Source organism: Mauremys reevesii, linkage group 2 (genome assembly GCF_016161935.1).
Source record: "Mauremys reevesii isolate NIE-2019 linkage group 2, ASM1616193v1, whole genome shotgun sequence".
NCBI lineage: Eukaryota > Metazoa > Chordata > Testudines > Geoemydidae > Mauremys > Mauremys reevesii.
The window spans coordinates 127,925,927-127,949,606 of record NC_052624.1 but is presented as its reverse complement, the minus strand read 5'-3'; the positions used below and the strand labels follow the sequence as shown (position 1 = coordinate 127,949,606).

General features: G+C 45.7%; 1 protein-coding gene across 1 annotated transcript in view; it reads left to right on the top strand.

The window, feature by feature from the left end:
• SEMA5A (semaphorin 5A) overlaps positions 1 to 23,680 on the top strand; it is a 633,881-nt gene that overhangs the window by 601,414 nt on the left and 8,787 nt on the right. The window contains exons 19-21 of the mRNA XM_039523675.1: positions 2,276 to 2,431; positions 20,483 to 20,530; positions 23,400 to 23,611. Of these exons, the coding sequence (XP_039379609.1) occupies positions 2,276 to 2,431; positions 20,483 to 20,530; positions 23,400 to 23,611 (416 nt within the window). The remainder of the gene's footprint in view (positions 1 to 2,275; positions 2,432 to 20,482; positions 20,531 to 23,399; positions 23,612 to 23,680) is intronic.

Here is a 23,680-nt window from a genome sequence, read left to right as displayed (position 1 = left end):
ACATATAAAAGGACCAATAAAAATATGTCCCAGCTAAGGACTCTGAATTTTTTTCCCACCCATACTGCATCCAGCTCCCTGATTTTGGGAGCAGTGAATGAATGTGACAAGAAACACCATATTAAAGCCACTCCATACAATAAGGATAAAAAATATCTCGATTATTTGGCCAAAAGACCTACTTCTTATCCTTTTCAATGGCTCAGATAGGCAGGTCTGGACTCATCCCCAGATAGCCAGGTTTTAAGTTTTCTTGTGATGTACAGCAGTGAGGTTACTCTGTGCAGAGTGCCTACATACAAAACAGGAAGTAAAAGTCAAACTTTGATGTTGTATGCTCAAAGTGATACACATATTTAGTTGTTGAACAATATTGCAAATTATTTGCACTGGTGCTTCTTTCAAATGGATGTCCGAGCATTCATGTCAAATAACTGTATGTGCCTGTAGCTGAAAGAGCTGTCATTCAGCACAGGTGAGAGTGTCCTCATCCATATACACATACCTGAATATATGTGAATAATTTCACATTCAGATAAGCACAGGTGAATACATTTTGTTGATCATTAGCCTGGCCTCCAATATAGAGCTTTTAGGGAACTTGGTAGGTTTTATTCTAGAGGGTGTAATCAAAAATAGTATTGCTTCCATCAGATTTACCCATAGTTTTTTTATATAACAGCCAGCTCAGGACTGGGGAAGTGCATAGGCTTCTGTTTAAGAAAGCTGTATGCTTCTCAGCTAGGGTCGAGGATCTGGGCTAAAATTTTTAACCTGACAGAATCACTTTAAACTTGCAACAGTGTGAGCACAGCCTTACAGTTCTTTTGAATTTTATTTAATACCCTAAAAGTATTTCAATCTCCCCCACCCCATTTATTTATATAGTTAGGGGGCAGATATTCAACAATGTTATGTTATACATAGCACCCTGAACTAAACTTTACAAAAATGCAGTCTGAAAACATTCACTATTAGATATTATAGCATACATTTTTTAAACGATTTAGGCTTTTATTTTATTGTTTGAGATAGCAGAATGGTAATTTGTAAATATGAATACTATATGCTAGAGTTATGCAGAGTATTCCCAGTAAAAGCTGAAGCCACGTGAGACTCTTCTGGTTTCAGGTTTTTCATTTAAAAATCAGACTGTTTACTCCAAAAGATTCAAAACCCTTTCAAATTATCCTAAATTTATTTTGAATGAACTTGGGTCCACTTTCCAGTAGAATTAGTCTGCTTTATAGTTTTGCATTTGAAATCATGTCACATTTTTTAATTTGTCTGGTTTTGACACAAAAATAGGTGAAATTTGATAGTGAGATTTAAGTTTTGCTTTGGGCTATTGGGTTGATTTAACTCAAACCAGAAACTCAAAGCTAACTTAGTTGTTGAATAAAATTATCTCTGTTTCTACTAACTCCTGGAAAGTGAAACAAATGATTTTCACAGCCCTTTATCTACTACTATACACCAACCCTAAAAAAATGCCATGAAGACAGGACTTACTCATGTACTGTAAGAAAGATGTTAGATGAGTAAACACACAGTATCTAATATGGTTCCGATAAATTCACTTCATTTAAGAGCAGTATCCTGAGATCACACAGAGGTAGCATGGTGTGAAAATAAAAATCCATTAAATAAAATTAGATAGGCAGAGGAACAAAGCTAAAGAAGAAACAGAGGCTGATAATGAACCAACCCGGATAAAGAGAAGCAATCTGCAGATCTGATCTGAGATATAAGAGAGTGCCTTATGATTTCAGAAGTGAAGAACAAGGCCAGAGTAACAAGAAAATGCCTGCTGTTTTTTATTTAAACCAACATCCTGCATCAAACCTGGAACACGTATTTCTATAGGTCTACATTGCTACTGGTCAGTTACGTAAATTAACAAACTGGAATTGTCTGTTTTGAAGGGCTGTGGTAAACTTATGGTAACATAATTACACTTTTTATTGCACACTCATGCACACAAGTACGGTGGGGGAAAATGTAACATCCTGTAGAACATTTACAATGCTGAACTTTCAATTTCAGAGGGAAAGATGCATTTTTTGTGGTCTTTGCCATATATGGGACAGATGCTCGGCTGATGTGAATTGACATAGGTTCATTGAAGTTAATGGAACTATGCCAGTTTACACCAGATGAAGATCTGGCATGTATCCTGTCCTTATTTATAGCAAGACATTTAACTTTTTCACTCTGATGTGGTTCATTTGTAAGACTTATTTCCATTATTTCCCTCTCTTTATAACTAATACAGACAACTGGTCCGACTGGTCTGAGTGGTCTGATTGTGATTCATCCGGAGTCCAGTTCCGCGTTCGTCAGTGTATCATTTTATTTCCTGTGGGCAACCAGTGTTCTGGGAACACCACTGAGAGTCGAGCTTGTATTTTCGATTCTAACTTCATACCAGGTAAGATCATTTACTTTTAAAGAATAAGTGAAATCATTCACAACAACTCTGCTGCACAGTGCAGAAGGGAGCCAAATCATAGAAGCTATGGAAATTGCCTTGGAGGAGGTGTCCCGATGCGAAGATAGCTGTGCAGTATGCTTCTCGTTCCACCACTTCTTAGCTATATTTGAGAGTAATATAGCAGTCCCAAACTCATTTCAGTAAATTTCACTACACTTTGTCCCCATTCATGCGTTACTGACCTGAACAAGTCCCTTTCAAAGTGGTTTCAGATTTACAAGAATACTGCAGTTCTTGGAGCACAATAGGCATGGCCAGCCCCAGGCATATGCAGAGTGTCCCACCAGATAAAGCTTCTTGGTTTTATACTGCCCGATTTTTTGGCAGTTGTTTCCCAGAATGCACACCTGACACCTTCTAACTTGAAAGATGGATTATGATGGACCAAATTATAGGGCTAACAGCGTCACATCAATCCCAGGCAAGATAATGGAGCAACTGATACAGAACTTGATGATCAAGAATTAAAGGAGGGTAATGTCATTAATGCCAAACAACACAGGTTTATGGAAAATAGATCCTGTCAAACTAAATTGATGTTTTTAATGAAATTACAAATTTGGTTAATAAAGGTAATAGTGTTGATTGTAATATACTTAGACTTCTGTATATTTGACTTAGGACTGCACAATATTTTGATTAAAAAACTAGAACGATCCAAAATCAATATTGCATAAATTAAATTTATCAGTGATCTGGAAGAAAACAAAATCATCACTGATAAAGTTTGCAGATGACAAAAAGATTAAGGGAGTGGTAAATAATGAAGAAGACAGGTCACTGATACAAAGTGATCTGGATTGCTTAGTAAGCTGGGCAAAAAAAAATAATACATTTTAGTATAGCCAAATGTAAAGTTATACATGTAGGAACAAAGAACATAGATCATACTTATAAGATTGGGGATAGTATCCTGGGAAGCAGTGACTCTGAAAAAGATTTGGGGGCTGTGGTGAATAATTAGCTAAACATGAGCTCCCAGTGCGATGTTGTGGCCATAAAATGCCTAAACAGGGGAATCTCAGGTAGGAGTAGGAAGGTTATATTACCTCTGTATTTGGCATGGGTGCAAACCAGTGCTGGAATACTGTGTCCAGTTCTGGTGTCCACAATTCAAGAGGGTTGTTGATGAACTGGAGAGGGTTCAGAGAAAAACCACAAGAATGATTAAAGATAGGAAAATATGCCTCAAGGAGCTCAGTGTGTATAGCTTAACGTGGAGAAGGATAAGGGTGACTTGATCCAATCTATACGTACCTAAAGTGGAACAAAAAAATGGTAATAGAGAGCTTTTCAATCTAGCAGAAAAAGGTATAACGAGATCCAATTACTGGAAATTTAAACCAGATAAATTCAGACAGGAAATAATTTTTTAACAGGGAAGGTAATTAGCCATTGGAACAATTCACTGTGGGTTGTGGTGGATTCTCCATTTGATGTGAATTTTAAAATCAAGGTTGGATGTTTTTCTAAAATTGCTGCTCTAGTTCAAATAGGAATTAATTCAGGGAATTTCTATATGTTATGCAGGAGGTCAGATTAGACGATCACAGTGATCCCTTCTGGCCTTAAAATCTATGAATCTGTGATTGAAACACCCCAAATAGCAGAAATGTACCATGTCCCTGTGCATGATTAATGTTGTAAGTAACAACAATGTCACAAACTGAAGAAAACCTTTTGAACCATCTTGGTCAACAACCCTGACAACCTTCACCAGATGATAAAGCTTTCTTGTATACTCAGTGAACAATGACACCAAATTTTACACAGGTTTGTTCACCATGTGTTCACACCTCCCTGGTATTGCTACTACCAGACTAATATGAAAAAGGAGCATATTCGAGGAAGGCGGATGCTGTCTTAATGGACATCCTGGCCTTCATAAACTCGTATGTAAAATTCCTATGGTATTTAATAAGGGTGAAAACGATGGGGTTCTGTAGAAATTAAATATAATTCTATACATATTATTCTGCAAACCCGAGAGAATTTAATAGGAAGCTACGTCCTAAAATTCTTAAAGTAAACTTTAGGGTGAGATTCACTAGAGACCTGCTTCTGCTCCCATTTCAGTTAATGAGAAAACTCCAGTTGACTATAATGGAGCACGATCAGGCCTCAGGTGCAGGAAATAATGGGTGACAGGATTGTTTTAAAGCCATCTTTACCCCTTCCAAATTCTGAGCCCTAGGACTGCTTTAAGTTTCAGAATGTTACTGTTCTCTAGTAAATTCTATGAGCCCTAGGGCTCGGTCTACATTACCAATTTATGTCTGTATAACTGCGTCGCTCAGGGGCGTGGATTTTCCACACCCCTGACTGACATAGTTATACCAACATAACCCCCAGTGTAGACAGTGCTGTGTTGACGGGAGAGCTTCTCCCGTTGACATAGCTACCAACTCTCAGGGAGGTAGAATACCTATGCTGACAGGATAAACTCTACCATCGGTGTAGGTAGCATCTTCACTACGCACTACAGGGGCTCACTAAGGGCTTGTCTACACTGGCAAGTTTTGTCAATGAAACTAATGTTAACAAGGAAAAATCAACAAAAGCAAAGTCACCAAAGCATGTCTACATTTGCTCCCTCTGTCAACAGATTATGTTCACATTCGGGGCACCATTGTTGCCAGCGAGAGCAATGGACTGTGGGTATGAATCCCATAGTGCCTGGCAACACCATCCGTTGCTAGGTGTTGTGGGAATGCGAAAACAGAGTGTGGCACATCCTGGGACATGCAAAATGTACCGTCATGCACCGCTTGGTGTCCCAGCCTCCAATGGTTTCTGGCTTCCTTTTGTGCCGTTTTTCCAACTGTCAGTCTTTTGTAGTGCGCGCCAGCATCAGCAGTGAGAGAGGATGGATCCCACACTTCTCTCCTATGTGCTGTTAGCTGTCGTGAGGACATTGTATATGGGAGCACAGTTACTTTCAGTGTTACTAGCAAAGTTACTGACAGAGGATGAATCACAGGCACCCAAGTGTGATATGGACAGCAGCTACTTATCAGTGCTTTGTGCACTCGCAGAGCAGCTGCATTCGGTACACCATCGCTTTTGGGCTAGGGAAACAAGCACCGATTGGTGAGATCACATTGTCATGCAGGTGTGGGGTGACGACCAGTGGGTACAGAACTTTAGGATGTGTAAAGCAACCTTCATGGAGCTATGTGCTGAGCTGGCCCCCGACCTGCACCGCAAGGACACCAGATTGAGAGCTGCCCTTTCAGTAGAGAAGTGTGTTGCAATCGCAGTGTGGAAGCTGGTGAATCCAGACTGATACCGGTCAGTTGCAAATCAATTTGAAGTCCACTGTTGGGGCAATATTACTCCAAGTGTGCAGGGCAATAAATCATATCCTGCTGCAGAGGACCATGACTCTGGGAAATGTTAATGAAATAGTGGATGGCTTTACAGAGATGAGTTTCCCTAACTGCGGTGGGGTGATTGATGGCACACACATTCCAATTTTAGTGCCAGACCACCTTGCCTCTGAATACATTAATAGGAAAAGATACTTCTCCATGGTGTTGCAGGAGCAGCTTGTGGATTACCGGGGACATTTCATGGACATCAATGCAGGCTGGTCTTGAAAGGTGCATGGCGCATGCATCTTCAGGAACAGTGGCCTATACAGAAAGCTGCAGGTGGGGACTTTCTTTCCAGACCACAAGATCATAGAGGGGGATGTGGAAATGCCCAGAGTAATCCTGGGAGACCCGGCTTACCCCTTACAGCCCTGGCTCATGAAACCTTACACAGGGCACCTGGACAGCAGCAAGGAGCATTTTAACAAGAGGCTGAGAGGTGCTGCATGGTAGTCGAATGTGCCTTTGGCCATTTGAAAGGTCGCTGGAGGTGTCTCAATGGCAGGCTAGACCTTACCGAAGATAATATTCCCGTGGTCATAGCCGTGTGCTGCAATTTGCATAGTCTGTGTGAAACTAAGGGTGAAATGTTTGCTCAGGTATGGAGCACTGAGACAGAGCGCTTGGCTGCACAGTTTGAACAGCCAGATGCTAGGGCTGTCAGAGGAGCCTAGAGGGCTGCTATTAACATCAGAGAGGCTTTGAGGAACCACTTTGACAATGAGGGGCAGTAACACATGTCTGCTGTGGAGTTGCTTCCCTGGTGCATCCATGTACAATTTTCAGGCCCAAGCTCCATGTAACAAAATGCTTTAGAAGCCTGTTCCCAAGAGTGTACTGATTGCTATACGCTGTTGTAGAACACAGAATAAAAATGCTGTACCATTAAATACTTTAGCCTTTATTTATTGTTAAAAAGGGTAAAATCTCACAACTGTGAAGCTCCAGCTATCATTGTGCAAGCTGTGAGGGGAGTGGAGTGATGGGAAAACTCAGGAGTGCTGTGAAGTGAAAAGGAATATCTGGGCATGGGGTGGGGAAGTTGGCAAAGAATTGTGCATGTGCACATGCTGCAGTGGAGGTCGACCGTGGATCTGCTCAGTCTGCAACTGTATCAAAGACTTGAGCATCTCTGTCTGATCCTCCATAACTTTTATCGTCCGCTCTGTCACTTGCCTAGCAAATGCAGCATTCTCTTTTCTGTCCTGCCTTTCGGCTTCCCAGCACTCTTTCCATTCCCTGGTCTTTCTCTCATCCCACTGCAGCACCTCTCAGAACATATATTCTTTGCTGCGCCTACGGCAGGGATTCTGAAACTGGGGGTCGGAACCCCTCAGGGGGTCGTGAGGTTATTACATGGGGGGGGGGGGTCATGAGCTGTCAGCCTCCACCCCAAACCCTGTGTTGCATCCAGCATTTAAAGGTGTTAAATATATAAAAATGTATTTTTAATTTATGAGGGAGATCACACCCAGAGGCTTTCTATTTGAAAGGGGTCACCAGTACAAAAGTTTGAGTATCACTGGCCTAGGATTCTTCCTTATCTGCCGAAGCCAGTCGGCAAGGGTGCGTGGTGTGTTCCTCAAGGTCTCTGCTGAACAGAAGAGGGATTGTTACATTCCAGCAAACGATTGAAACATTTTAGGAACAAAGGCCTTTTGCTAGTAGAAATCACTTTCTCTATGAGACTCTAGGCAGGCACACAGCTCTGCAAGCACCCCAGTCATGGTGAGTGTCGGGAGTGGGGGGAAGACGGTTGTGCGTATGGACAAAACAGTCACGGCTTGCAGGACAGCTTTGCAGGGAACACATTCTAAAATTATCACACACTTTTTCACAGTCGGACAACCTGCTGGCTGACATCTCGCTGCTGCAGGTAACCAGGGAAACCAGGGCACAACTACTGCATGCTTGCGGCTTTCATCCTGGTCTATATGCAGCTCAGATGTGTGCCGCTTTGGTCCCAGCTCCAGTGATTGCTAAATGGCATGGTACAGTTTCCTACAATGGGGGAACTAACAGGGCTGCAATCCCTTGGAATCTGCGGCAGAGGATTAACAAGTACCTCTTGGAAACTTCCCAGAGTCTCTCTCTGGAGGTCTCGGTGTCCATCGATACCCTGCTTGGCCATGCAGATTAGTTACACAGGGAAATGTCCAGATCACAGAAAAGAGTACTTGCCTCCCACTTTTTGATTCCCTACACAAGCCATGGCAATTTACCCCGCGTCTCATCTGCTTCCTGCTCCCCATTGAGTGCTTCTAGAGTGGAGAAAAGTTCCTGGCTGCGTGCCCCACCTGGTGGGCCCGATGGGAGCTCCACATCCTCTCCTAGCTCAACTTCTTCATCCAGAATTTCAGCCTCCGGGTTACCCCCTCTTTCTGCTGCCTCCAAAGTATCCACGGGGCTATCGGCGATGGAGGTGGGGTCACCACTGAGGATAGCATTCAGCTCCTTACAGAAGCAGCAGATCTTAGGTGCACCACCAGAGCAATGGTTCTCCTCACGCGCCTTATGGTACGCCTGCCTCAGCTCCTTTATCTTCGCTCTGCACTGCTGCGTGTCCTGATCATAGTCCTTTTTGCCCATATGTGTCCCGATTCCTATGGATCACTGAGCAGACACTTTCTGGAGGCCAATATAATTGGAAAAAAAAAGCTGTGGTGTCTACACTGGCTGTTTGTCAACAATAAAGGGAGGGGAAAAGACAAAAGTCTCTCGCAGGGGTGGAAGTTTTCTGTTGCCAAAACTAGGCGTTTTATTTTCTAAAAAGTCACATTGCAGTGTGTATGCTATCGCTGTTTTGTCGCCAAAAGGCAGTTTTTGGTGACAAAACTTGCCAGTATAGACAAGCCCCAAGTATAGACAAGTCCTATGCTATCAGGGAAATTGCTGAACAGCAGTCTTTAAATAAAAAAAAAATCTTATTCCTTAACTTCCTAAACATTAACATACATATTTCTCCTCCAGAATTAGGAGTGAGGGGTCTACTCACCTATTCACCTTACTCCTCATCAGCTAATAACTACGCAATTGAGAATGTTGTATAAAAATGAGACATTCCACACAGGTATCAGATTTCCCCAAGTCTCTTCCCTGCCCATCCCTCTTGTTTTTGACAGCTCTGTGGATATTATGTGGTTTAATATGACAATACCCCATTAACCCAGTCTTGAAAAATTGTCATGAAAATTTAAGAGTTTGAGCATAAAATTTACTCACCTGTCCTTTACTGTGGTGATTGATGATGATGATGATAAATTAATGATACTTTATTAGTCAGAAAATAACTCACCTCAGGAAAAGGATCAAGTAGAAATTTGCCAGGCTTTTTAACCAAATAGTCTTGTACCTCACAGGGACTGGAGGCTTCCCAGTTGTTATATCTGGACACACAGGGCCAGATCTTCTGATGCTGTAAATATGCATAGTTCCATTGATTTAATGGAGATGTGCTGATTTACACCAGCTGGGGATTTGGCTATTCAACATAACAACATTCTACATATTCTTTTCATTCTGCTTAGTCTGCATTGCTTTCTGTATTCATTGTCTAAGAGATAGGATTTGGTTTTTGCTTTTCAGGACTTTGGAGATATTCATCTAATTTGCACAACCTTTGTGTGTAAAACAGATAACTATATACTATAGCAGTTGGTATGGAAATCATTTCATGCCATGCATTGCTATTAGGTTAATAACTGGTTGCAACATTAAATACATTTAGGTGTGCCTCAGGTCTTTAACTCCTATATGACTGCTAAATACCTTGATAAGACAATTATATCATGTGTCATTCTTCAACATTTCCTCAGATTTACAACTGTATTATGTTTTTTTATCACTGCTGTCTCTTAAATCCCCAAAACAGTATGGGCAGCAACACTGTATTGCTATTAAAAATCATCTTTCCCTCTATGCACATAAAAAGCCAGCAGTCTATCCACAGACAAAATAATGACATCTTCCTCTGTAATTTGAAATGTAATTATGTTTGCTCAGAACAGCAACCTTTTTTCCTGTAACTTAAAATGCATGCAATACAGAAGTATGAGATCAGTAAGTTTAAATGATGTTTGTTTGTATAACTGTTGCACAGTAAATAGGAATAAATTTGAAACCAGTAACATTTTTATTTCTCATCCAAAACAAATGAAAAAATATCAATGTGAATAAAAGGAGGATTCTGGGAACTCCCACATCATATTTCTTCATCTTCCTTGTGGCTTTAAAACAAGATTTAGTAAGATTGAAATACTATTAGTATCCCAGTTACTAGAATTTAAAATGCACATGGCGTTTTGGACAGCACTCATTTTTTAAAAAAATATGGAATGAGGAATGTTTGATTAATAATAAACTATTTTATTACATTATTGAAACCACCTGCTCTCTGGCCTTCCCAATTCCCACCTCCACCCCTTCAGTCCATCCAGAATGCAGCAGCTAATCTCATCTTCTTTCCCCATACCTTAGACCGGGAGTTCTCAACCTTTTTCTTTCTGAGGCCCACCCACAACGTGCTATCAAAACTGTAGTGCCCACCTGTGCCACCACAACTGTTTTTCTGCATATAAAGCCAGGGCCGATGTTAAGGGGTAAAAGAAGGGCAATTGCCCGAGGCCCCACAAAGCTAAGTTGCTGAGGTTTCAACTTCAGCCTCAGGTGGTAGGGCTCAGGGCCTTGCAATATTCTTTGCAGTCCTCTGTGGTGGGACTTTGGCTTTCTGCCCAGGGCCCTAATGAGTCTAATGACGACCATGCTTGGCTGACCCCCTGAAACCTGCCCGTGGCCCCCCAGGGGGCCCCGGACCCCTGGTTGAGAACCACGGCCTTAGAACTCATAATTCTCTCTTTTTGAATGCTTCAATTCCCTCCCACTCACCCATCAAATCAAGTTTGATTCCTGTCCTTGCTTTCAAAGATCTACCCCCAACACCTGCATATCCTCTCTATTCAAACCACCTCTCCTCTTTACTCAGTTAGTTATGCCAGTCTCCCCCAGTTCCTTTTTTCCCTCCTCTCATGCCTTAGTTTAGACCTTCTTCCACACTATCCCACGTGCCTGGATTGAGCTCCCTCTTCCAGTATGTTGGGTTCCCTCCCTCTTATTATCAGCTTCCTCCTGAAAAGTTGCTTCTTTGATGCCCACAAATGCTAATCTATATCAGCATTACACTATTGCCATCCTTTGTATTTCCCAGCATGTTTTTATCTTCCTGTTTTTTGGTTTGTAAACTGCTTGGGGGCAGGGATTATCTGTGCCTTATCCAGACAAATTGCACTGTCAGCACATAACCAACAAAAATAATATTTTGTCTGGATTGGTAATTTCGTCTTTGAAATGTGCCAAGATTCATTTCACAGCTGAATGAAGATAATGCAGAAAGGGTCTGAGGCATGTAAAATGTGCAAAGTCCAAGATCTCTGTTCCACATCTACTAGTAAAGTATGTACTTCAGCATAAAAAGGGACTGGACATAGAATCAGTTTTAAAGCCAGTTCTAGGAGTGTTTCCCATGATTCTTTTCTCCATGTCCAGAAATCTTTTCTTGTTAGTATAACCCGCCCACACACCTCAAATCACCCTAAATACCTACCAAAACAATATTGGGGTCTGAGGTCTGCTTAATTGGCTCTCTAAATACACAAAAGTGTATATTTTGTCTCTGTTCTTGTAGAAATTCTTCAAGAGTTTGCACATGTCGATTCCACTGTAGGTGCGTTATCAGTGCACAGTTGTTGGGAATTTTTCCGTCAGCGATACCTATCAGGCTGGTGTATGCACCTTCTTCTTCGAGTGATTGCTTATGCGTATTCCACAGTAGTGCTCGCCACGTGTACCAGTGCCAGAAGTTTTTCCCCTGGCAGTACCCGTAGTGGGGAGCGCCCCCCATGAACCCTGGAGTGGCGCCTGCCTGGTGCGGTATAAGGGGAGCTGCGCGCTCCCCCCACCCTCAGTTCCTTCTTGCCGTCAGAGAAGGTGCGCCGGAACTTCTTAGCCCCAGCCTTGCTGTAGCTTGTCCCCAGAACTGTTCATTCAGTAGTACCTGTAGTCAGTTTAGTTTTTAGTAAAGTTTAGTTAGTTAGTGAGCCCGGGCCGAGGCATGCTCCGTGCCCTGGGATTTAAGTCATGTGGCTCCTGTAGGCGTTCTGTGCCAAGGAGTGATCCGCACACAGACTGTCTGTGCTGCTTGGGAGAAACCCATATCAGCGAAAGGTGCAAGATCTGCAAGTCCTTTAAGACCCAGACCAAAAAAGAAAGGGACATTAGACTCCGGCCATCCTAATGGAGTCGGTGCTGGCCCCGAACCCGGTACACCGTTCCGATCCGGTACCCAGCACTGCGGTGTTGGTATGTGGAGACCCTCCGATACCTTTGACTAGTCAGCACTGCTCCCCTTCCACGGGGCATATCAAGAGGACTGGAAAGACTCCCTCTTCACAATGGTACTGAGAGAAGTCTGGGACAGAGACTAGGTTCATGTTGGGTAATCCTCGGTCGCCATCGGGCCCTAGGCCTCCGACTCACGCAGAGCGGAGTAGCCTGGCCCCTTCGGAGCAGACCTCTCCAGAAGTCCGGATGCCATCTATGCCCGAAGCCCTCCAGGCGGCTAAGGACGTCATGTCCAAGGCGGTGCCGGGAGTGCCGCTGATGTCGGCCCCACACTGCAGAGGCAAACCACCGCTGGGATTGCCACAGTCGCCACTGGCCTGGTACTGGTCTCGGTCGAGGGAACGTTCCTGACACCACTCACCACCCAGTGACCGTTCAGGGCTCAGTCCATGTGGATCGCCCTCAATGCCAGCTAGACTGTCTGGATGGGTGCCATCTGATCGGGACTCCTGTCACCACTCGTCTTCACGGAGCGAGCACAGACAGGACCGTAGCGGATGTCGCCAATGGTCCTCGTCTTGGCAGTACCGCAGTCGGTCGCAGCATGACCGTCGATGCCGTTCCTGCTCGGAATCCTGATCAAAGTCTCTGCCAAGGCACCGTAGCTCCGGGCGTCAATCGCCGGCTCCTCGCCATCGTGAGACTGCTCATGGAGCAGGCACTACCATCGGTGCCATTCTCCTGCCTCAAGGTCGCGGTCCCATGGTTGACGTAGATCCTGGCACCCCCAGTCTGGAGGCAGCAGCATGTCGTACATCGACCCGACCTCCGCTCACAGCCGCCTGTCTACAGACCAGGCGGGCCAGCCTGATCAGCCGGCCCCACCGGCGCCTGAGCAAGTGCAGTGGCACTGTGCGTCGTGGCCGGCCAGTGGTACCAGTGGGCACCGTGTACTCCGGCACAGCCCCCAGTGGGAGCTCGCTCGGTGGCCAGAGAGTCGGAAGCACCATCGGCCTCCATCCCTAGACCGCCGAGGAAAGAGTCAACGGGACCCGCTTCCTCGGTGCCATGCCCAAAGTCTGACCAGGGGATGGATCCTCTGGTGCCGGCCAACACCCAAAGCACTGCACCAGCTTCCTCACCCTGTCTGGAGGAGCCCATTGTGGCCCCGCCCCCCTCCTTCCCGCAGGAGGACTACTGGGCCCGTCAAGAATTACTAAAAAGGGTGGCAGCGAGCCTCCATCTCCAGGCAGAGGAAATGAAGGAGCCCTCAGACTCCCTGTTCAATGTTCTGTCCCCCTCAGCACCGGGCAGGGTGGCCTTGCCACTCCATGAAAGGGTAGTGAAAATTTCACATGCCCTTGTGGCAAACACCAGCCTCGTTGGCTCCCATCTCTAAGAAGGCAGAGCGCAAGTACTTTGAACCCACTAAGGGGGACAAGTATTTGTATACCCACCCGGCGCCCAACTCCTTGGTAGTCAAGTCAGTCAACCACATGGAGCGACAGGGCAGCCAGCCCCAATCCCAAAGAACAAAGACTCTCGGAGGCTGGATGCTTTCGGGAGAAAAATTTATTCGTTGTCAAGCTTCCAGTTGAGAGTAGCAAATCATCAGGCTCTCCTGGGTCCCTACGAGTTTAATCTCTGGGGATCCCTCCCCAAGTTCTAAGACTCCCTCCGGGAGCACAATAGAAAGGAGTTTAAGGTGATCGTGGAGGAAGGGGCAGCTGCCACAAGGGCGTCCCTGCAGGCCACTTCGGATGCAGTGGACACGGCCGCACGGTCCATGGCTTTGGTGATGTCCATGAGACAGACATCCTGGCTTCTGCTCTCTGGGCTATCCAGTGAAGCATAGTCGCTGATGCAGGATCTCCCTTTTAACGGGAAGGTGTTGTTTGCGGAGGAAACAGACACAAGTCTGCACGGCATGAAAGACTCCCGCACGACCCTCCAGGCCCTGGGCATCTATGTCCCTCCTCTGGCAAAACCCAAGTTCAAGCCACGGCAGGCTCCTGCCCAGGCCGCCCTCCCGAAATACAAGGCTGCCCATAAGAAGCAACGGGACTGTAAGAAACACCTGCAAAGACAAAACCGGTCTCTCCCCCAGCCTGGATCCTCTAAGGACAAGCAGGCAGGTAAAAAGCATTTTTGACGGGATGCTCGGGGGTACCCCGCCAGTTTTCAGCAGGGATCCACCCCCAATAAAGCTCCCTTTCTCCAATCGGATGTGTGCATTCCTCCCGAAATGGTCACGGCTCACCTCGGACCGTTGGGTCCTCAACGCCATCTCCCGAGGTTACACCCTCCAGTTTACCTCCTACCCACCCAACCACCCCCCGCCCCCGTCCCTCTTGGGGGACCCATCGCACAAGGCTCTGCTTGAGCAGGAGATCAGGAGGCTCCTGGAACTAGGAGCAATAGAGGTGGTGCCCAAGGAGTTCCTGGGCCAGGGGTATTACTCCCGATATTTCCTTATCCCGAAGGCCAAAGGGGGGCTCAGACCCATACTGGACCTGCGAGGTCTGAACCAGTACTTGGTAAAATGGTTTCCCTGGCCTTCATCATCCCCTCCCAGGGATTGTATGCAGCCCTCGATCTACAGGACAATTCCTCCATTTTGTGGTGGGACAGAATCACTATCAATTCATGGTCCTCCCATTTGGTCTGTCCACTGCCCCCAGGGTCTTTACAAAATGCATGTTGGTAGTAGCAGCACCGGGGGGGTCCAGATATTCCCCTATCTGGGCAACTGGCTGGTCAAGGGCACCTTGCAGTCACAGGTGAGGGATCATGTGGCACTTCTCCTGTCCACATGCACCGCCCTGGGCCTGTTGGTAAACAACACCAAGTCCACATTAGGCCCGGTCCAGATAGAGTTTATCGTGGCGCTCCTGGATGCAACGTCAACCAGGGCCTCTCTCCCCCCAGACAGGTTTGAGACACTGAAAGGGCTCGTGGACTCGATTGTAAGGTTCCTGGTGACGACATCCAGGTCCTGCCTACAGCTACTAGGTCACATGTTTGTGTGCATGTATTTGGTCCACCACGCCAGACTCAGGATGAGGCCCCTCCAGCTCGGGCTGGCCTTGCAGTTCTCCCAAGCCATGGACAGGTTGGACAAGATCCTCACCATGCCAAACTTGGTGACTGCCTCCCTACAGTGGTGGTCCACCCCGAGCAACATGCTCCAAGGGGTCCCATTCAGGGACAAGGCCCTGTCCATGGAGCTGGTGTCCGATGCATCGGACCTGGGTTGGGGAGCCCATGTGGGGAATTTTTAGACCCAAGGCCTGTGGTCTTCGCAAGACCTGACCCTTCACATAAACGTCAAGGAACTCAGGGTGGTGCGGCTGGCATGTACGGCCTTCCGCTCGCACCTGAAGGGCAAGGTAGTCAGGGTTCTCACAAACAACATGGCCTTGATGTTCTATATCCTCCGCCCTCTGCCACGAAACCCTCAGCCTGTGGGAGATCTGTATAACCCATGACTTCCCATAAAAGCCTTTCACCTACCGGGTGCCCGGAACATGAGGGCGGATCGCTTGAGCAGGGACTTTTCCTCTCAACACGAGTGGTCCCTACACCCGGAAGTGGCCCTCCAACTTTTCCAGTGCTGGGGAACTCCCCAGGTGGACCTATTCGTGACCCAGCAGAACCAACAATGCCTCCGGTTCTGCTCCAGGGGGTGCCTGGGGAGGGGCACTATCTCTGATGCCTTTATCCTGCCCTGGTCTGGCCAATTCCTATATGCCTTCCCCCCGTTCCCGCTGATCAGCAGGGTCGTAGAGAAAATAAAGATGGACAAGGCAAGGGTCCTCCTCATTGCCCCAGCATGGCCCAAGCAGCACTGGTACGGGACCCTCTTGGGCCTTGCGGTGGCTCCGCCGTGGCCGTTCCACTCCACCCGGACCTGCTCTCTCAGAACCAGGACCATCTCCTCCACCCCAGCCTGAAAGCTTTTCACCTCATGGTGTGGCTGCTCAGAGGCTAGGTGGCGAGGAGAGGACATGCTCAGCTTCAGTTCAGCGCATCCTCCTTGAGAGTAGGAGGCCCTCCACTTGCCGCTCCTACATGGCAAAGTGGTCTTGTTTTGCTAGGTGGACGATGGACCAAGATGTATCCCCAACGGCCGGCCCGATCCAGCTTATCCTCGACTACCTCCTCCGCCTGAGGGCCCAAGGCCTGGCGCCCTGGTCAGTCAGGGTGCATCTGGCAGCCATATTGATTTTCCATCCCCCGGTGCAAGGACACACGGTGTTCTCTCAAGCTATGACCGGCCGGTTCCTTAAGGGTTTGGACTGGCTTTACCCATAGCCCCTGATACTGCAGTGGGACCTAAATCTGGTGCTGGCCCTGCTTACGAGGCCCCCGTTTGAGCCGCTGGCCATGTGTTCCTGGTCTAACCTCTCATAGAAGGTGGCCTTCCTGGTTGCTATCACGTCGGCCAGGCAGGTCTCAGAGCTCAGGGCCCTGACTGATGAGCTGCCGTATACTGTGTTTCATAAGGACAAGGTCCAGCTCCGCCCACATCCCGCGTTCCTCCCGAAGGTGGTCTCCGCCTACCACATGGATCAGGACATTTTTCTACCAATCCTTTGCCCCAAACCTCACGCAACTAATGAGGAACTCTGCCTCCACATGCTTGATGTGAGGCGGGCTCTGGCATTCTACCTCAAGCGAACCAAGCCATTCAGAAAGTCCTCGCAGCTGTTTATCGCCTCAGCTGAGTGCGCGAGAGACCAGCCAATTTCCACTCAGCAGCTGTCCAACTGGATCACTTCGTGCATCCGCTCCTGTTGTGAGCTGGCGGGTGTTTTCCCATCGCCTATTGTTAGGGCATACTCGACGCAGGCACAGGCCTCGTCAGCTGCCTTTGTGGCCCACATCCCTATTCAGGACATTTGTAGGGCCGCCACATGGTCTTCAGTTCACATGTTCATCTCGTACTATGCGATAGACTCCCAAACCAGGGATGACACCGGGTTTGGCAGGTCGTTACTCCAACCCAAGAACTTGTGAACTCCTACCCACCTCCAGCAGATACAGCTTGGAATCACCTACTGTGGAATACACATGAGCAATCACTCAAAGAAGAAAAGACAGTTACCTTTTCCATAACTGGTGTTCTTCAAGATGTGTTGCTCATGTCTATTCCACATCCTGCCCTCCTTCCCCACTGCCGGAGTTGTCTGGCAAGAAGGAACTGAGGGTGTTGGGAGCGCGCAGCTCCCCTTATACCATGCCAGGCAGGCGCCACTCCAGTGCCAACAGATTCAACTCCCCCTTGGTCAGAGGAAGCAGATTTGTCATCAGATTCTGAGTTTGGTTTTTGTCACTACCTAGTTGCATACAGCATGCATCTTTGGGTACCTGCCAAACCTGGTACCTACTGGAGCCTCAAAAAGACTAATGGCCCAGACATAATTAGGGTCCCAGGCCCATATCCATGGCTATTCTGGAGCTGTTGGGGTTTCCAGCTGGCCTCCAGGTCTCCCCATCCCCCTCATTCTGCTGCTTTGGACATGCATGGACATGAGCCAGAGGAAGCACTGGATATCCAGCTAGACTTGTGGACTATGACAGGGTGCCACCTGATGTACTGGGGTACCACTGAGACTGCTTGTTCCACCAGGCTGGGCTCCCTCACTCTGTCTTGCTGTGCCAGGTCCTCAAGCCTCCTCCGGCACACACACAGGAAGGGACACACCCAGCTGCAGAAAGACACAGACACTGAAATCACTATTGCATGGGAAGGCTTTCAGCTAAGGAATTGCCCAGCGTTCAAGTGTACTCCCACTCTGGAGAGTAAACCCACAATTGTATTGTCTTGCGCTGCACCGAGAACTGTACAATGTAAGCTAATAGAAATTCGCCTGTGGAGAGAGATGCACAGCTTTTTGCCCGCCCGCCCTTCCCCCCCCCCATTTATGAATTACACAAACTGGATTAAAAACAAAAACAAATTTATTAAGTACAAGAGGTAGATTTTAAGTGATTATAAGGGATAGCCAACAGATCAAAGCAGATTAATTTAGTAAATAAACAAAAATTGCAAAATGAGCATAACACACTAGATAAGTAGGTTTCAATGCCAAAGGGAAAAGACGCCAAAAAGCTAGACCACTTTGATAGGAAGCTTTGTTCTACCAGAGGTCTCCAATTCAGAATTGCAATCCAAAAGACATAATTGGATCTTTACAATGTTAGCCTGTGGGATAATATTTTAAAGACAAGAATTCTACCCATTGGTAGAAGAAGGCAAATTAGTGGCCATCTTAGATGTGTCTGACTCTGCAGCTCAGCCATGGCTTTGGCCATTACTATACAGCAGTGTTCATGGCTGCAGTTGTCTGGTTTCCCCCAGAAGTTCAACAGACCTTTCAATACCTCCCATTTGAGGATCCTTCACTCTTTTCTGAGAAAGTTGATGAGAGGCTGCATAGTCCCAAGGATTCAAGAGCGACTTTTAAGCCGCTGGGTATTTATACACTGATAGCAAAAATTAAGCTGTTTTGCCCACAGCAGTCCTCCATGTATCCAGTTTTCATGCTTTGTACCCAGGACCTATCCAGAAAGAAGGGCAGAGGTTACAAGAGGTGTCGGGTACCTCTCTCCTCCTCTGCAACTACCAGTTCATCTAGACAAAATGGGTCCTCCAAACAAGCATTTTGACACATTGGTCAAGGTCGTACTACCAGTCCCAACAGTGCCATCTTTTCCCACCCCTATATTTGCCTGTCATCTATCCCATTTCCTAAATGCTTGGCCCTGCATCACCATGGATTCATCATTGGGTCTTAAACACAGTGGAAGTGGGATATACCTTTCAGTTTGTTTCTGTTCCCACTCCCACCGCCCTTCCCTGTCTGTTATCAGGGACCACTCTCCTGAGGTCATTCTACTGCACGAGGTGCAATTCCTCCGACTTGTGGGGAATATAGAGGAAGTTCCCCTCTTTCTTGCTACTTCCTAAGCCGGAAAGAAAAAGAGGGTCTCAGGCTTATTTTAGATCTAAGAAAGCTCATGTAGCTTTTAAAGAAAACAAACTTCTGGATGGTCACTCTGGCCTCCATTATTCCTTCACTGGACCTGGGGGACCGATATGATTCCCTTGACTTAAAGGATGCATATTTTCACATAGCAATTCATCAGAACCATCAAATTTTCCTCAAGTTCATGGTAAATAGATCCCACTTCCATTTTCAGTGCTACCCTTTGGCCCGTCATGTTAACAGAATTCATGGCTTATACTTATCGCCCCAGCATGGTCCCAACAACCCTGGTTCTCGGCTGGTACTAGCACTATCGGTCAGACTGGTGCTCCCGCTGGAGGGAGACGTGATCTCACAGGACCACATCTTCCTCCTCAGTCACAGCCTGCAGGCCTTTCATCTGATAGCCAAGATGCTTCATGGACGATGCCTTTGGAAGAGGTTGGTCCTCTTGATAATTTGATTTTCTGATTGACTTCAGATGCAAATTTGATTCTCATTGTCTTTGGCCTACCCTGATCCATTTACATTTGAGACATAGGCAGACAGGCAAATCAATATTCCTTTGTCTAGGAAAAACTTGCTTACCAAACCCTGCCTGGTTTCATGGTTTGCGCATATTTTTAGTACATATCTACAACTTTTTAATTGTTACATCACACAGTGATTATGATGACCAGTATGATGTAAGTTTTCATTTGACACCTTACATGACATTCTTTATAGATAAATACCATGGCAGCAATATGTTAGCTACAGTGAGTTTGTCAGGCTTGATTGCAGTTGCTGTTACATGACAGCAAACCCTTTTGTCAGTGGGCAATGAAGGTCTCATAGGTCACACTGATGTCAGAAGAAACTGATATTTTCACCAGTAGACATGGGTCTTCATGCTAAAATAACATTATTGCACCCCTGAGCTAGCCTGTGATCTTTTTTCCATTTTCCCATTTCAGAAACTCACCATTTTGTGGGGGAGAAGTGGCTTGCCAATTAAAGAAGTTTCCCACCTCAGTATCTGCTATTTGTTTAACTCTTGAGAATTTTGAGACAAAAATGAGTAATGTTTAATGTTATTTTTCATGGAACGCAGAGTGAAGATTTGTTTGGGGAGGTTGGCCAGTTTTGACTGGAGGGCGGGGGGAGCGTAATCTTTTCTCACAGCTCTAACCTGGAATGAATATGGTGAAATAAATTTTAAAAAAATCTTATTCTCTATTCATCAGCTTAGTATGTCTTTGCTATGTTTTAGCTAAACATTGAAATTACATTATTTGTTTTTCTAGAAATATCAGTAGCAAGATCTAGCATCATAGAAGAAAAACTATGTGGTGGTAAGTTTTTCATTTCTCTGTAGCAGAATCTTTACCTGTTTTTTTTTAAACGGTATAATTGATTCCTATTTTTCTCCATTTGTTTCACCTCTTGCTCCCTTCTCATTTACTCTACCTTCTAAATTCCATATTCTCATTACTTACATTTTCTGAGAAAAACAGACTGTAGTTACCAGAAGCTTCCTCATTAAATATCTGACTGCCACTGGCTACCTTTGAGTCAACAGCATGTTACCTGAAGTTCTTACTCTCTCCTTCTTGCCTTCCCCAAGGCAATCACCCTTCTCTCTGCAGTAGAAAGCCCTATTATAAGTAAGTTACTTGCAGATCAAAAATCTGAAAAGTCACTGCACCAATCCAGGATAATAATTTCACTATCCACACTTAGGAGTCAAATGAACAACCTTGAGTCATCTTAGTCACCCATTTAATGTCTTAGACTGTATCTATAGCTCATTATCAGGCAAGCTGCCAAAAACAAAACAAACAAAATATAAAATCCCCTGCAAAACAACCACAACGTTAGCAAAACAGGTCCTGAGCAGGAAGAGAAATAATTGTTGAAAAATGTAAAAATAAAATAACACCTTATTTTAGTTTATAACAATTGCACCTACTAAGTATTTAGCCACAGTCAAAGCTCTGGCTGATTCTAGCATTCTTATGTACAATGGAAGCAATTTTTCATTAAAGGAAAGGGGAGTGAGTTCAGTGGGGAAAAGTGAAGTCATCAGTGTGCACAATGTGTTCTACTCTGAGATTCACTCTGAATTGATTGTTTTCTGGCTTCCTCACTTTTTTACCAAGCTCTGTGTCTGGGGAAAACTTTTGCCAAAAGATGGAAAGTGATTCATGGGCCACTTACATATATTAGTACCCAAGTTAGCCACTTAAATCCACATTTAGGCACCTAAAACCTATTTGAGGCATATAAGTACTGATTTATGTACCTGCTGAAAATAGGGCCTCTACGAATATCCCTTTCTATATTCCAGTGCTACTACCCAATTTTCAGCAGAGACACTATGGCCCAGTTTTTGAGACACGTACCTCCCATTATGATTAAGGCTACAATTATGTGACTTCCAGAGTCCTCCGTGACATTTTCCACTTCAGCCCTGGGGCAGCAGGGCTGGAGCTGGCAGTTGGCAGCCCCGCTGCAGCTCCCAGCCACCCGGGGGTCCCCGGACCTCCCAACCATCACAGAGGATGGGGGTTCCCTGGAGCTCCCAGCCCTTGGGCATGGTTTGGGGCACCCTCGCAGCTCCCAAGCCACCACAAGCGGCGGAGCCCCCCCTTGCAGCTGCCAAGTCACTATGGGCGGCATGGGAACCCCACAGCTGATAAGCCACCAAGGGCACTGGGGGAAACCCCAGAGCCCCAGCAGCTGTGGTTGCTGGATCCTCCTCCCTTCCCAATTTGTCAGGGATATTTTTAGTAAAAGTCAGGGACAGGTCACAGGCTTCTGTGAATTTTTATTTATTGCCTGTGACCTGTCCATGAGTTTTACTAAAAATACCCATGACAAAATCTTAGCCTTAATTATAATCAATGAGAGTTAGGCACCTAAATACTTTTGATGATCTAGGCCTATAATCCATCATTTGGGCACTTTTAGTCAATCAAATGTCAGTTTGTATAAAACTAAGCTGGGTAATCAGGATAAAAATTTGAACTATTTGTTGTTATCCCTTCATTCACCACACCAAACAAACACAGCTCTATCTTTGAAAAAGTGGTGCAAGGCAATGTAATTCACTTACCTCTAATTCATCAGTAGCTGGTGCCAACTTCTGGTGTGTGTGTGTGTCTGTCCGTCTGTGTGTCTCCTGCTATCTCTCACCCCCTCAATGGCATCAGGGAATGAGCATCTGGCTCCTTCCCAGATTTTCAAGCTTTGGGCTTGCTTCCCAATTTTACTTCTTTCGGGGGGCCACCTATTCTACAGATCCCACAATATCATCTAGGGGCGGAGCAAGTGGAAAGATTCCTGCTTATACTGCTGTACATTACACTTCTCTTGAACTCTCAGGCTGAGATGCTCCAGCATGTATTGGACGTTGGGAAATCCTTGTTCCCCTGTTCTCCCTACAGTGCTAATACTCCCCCTCCCACCCCCACTTACAAAAATAATTATGCAGGATGGGGAAGTGAGCAACTTGGCCACACATTGAAGATATAGGAAGAGCGAGGGGGCCCACCAGGAGGTGAATGGGGTGTTTGAAAAGCACCAGGCCATTGCCCCTGGAAGAAAGCACCAGGTAAAGGAGACTTCCAGAGTCTTTTAGGGAGAGCAGGAGTAGGTGTCTTTTATTGGTTTTGATTAAACTTACTTGGATTTCCCCTTAGTTCTTTTGTTCTAAATTGTCCCTACTAGTCACTGAGTATAACAGAAATAATTAGAAGACCAACATTCAAGGAGATGATTTGATTCAATCAAAATGAATTGGTGTAGATAATATATCTTTTAAAAATACTACATGAAAATGGAAATGGTGATGTTGGATACTTTGCAGTACAATTTACAGAACTGAATTTAGGCAGACATTTTCAAAATACTTAAAGAAATGCAATTAATTTCAATCGGAGTTGGGCACCTAACTCCTTTTGAAAACCCAGCCATAATCAAATTTACAGTGCTACAGATATGGTGATATAAGATGCTGATAGTGATCTCTAGAGATATGCAATGTATTTTCAATTACAAGTAAAAATCTTGGCGATTGACATTTCCAAGAAATGCATAACTCCATGAGATACTTTATTCCCTTCTGGATCAAAGCACCTGTTTGTGTTTTTTTCAAATGTTTCAATACTCTGATTGTGACTGCCTTAAAGGTAATGCTGTCTTTTGCTATCCGTTCTTCAGAGTTTAACATGTTCCACATGATTGCAGTGGGCTTGAGCAGTTCTATACTTGGCTGCCTCCTTACACTGCTTGTTTACACTTACTGCCAACGATATCAGCAGCAATCCCATGATGCAACTGTTATCCATCCAGTGTCGCCAGCTCCTCTTAATACCAGTATCACTAACCATATCAACAAACTGGACAAATATGATTCTGTAGAAGCCATCAAGGTAAGCAATGGATAGAGTTGTCTGTAATGTGTAGCTATGTATAACTGTATACAGTAATTACAGTGTACC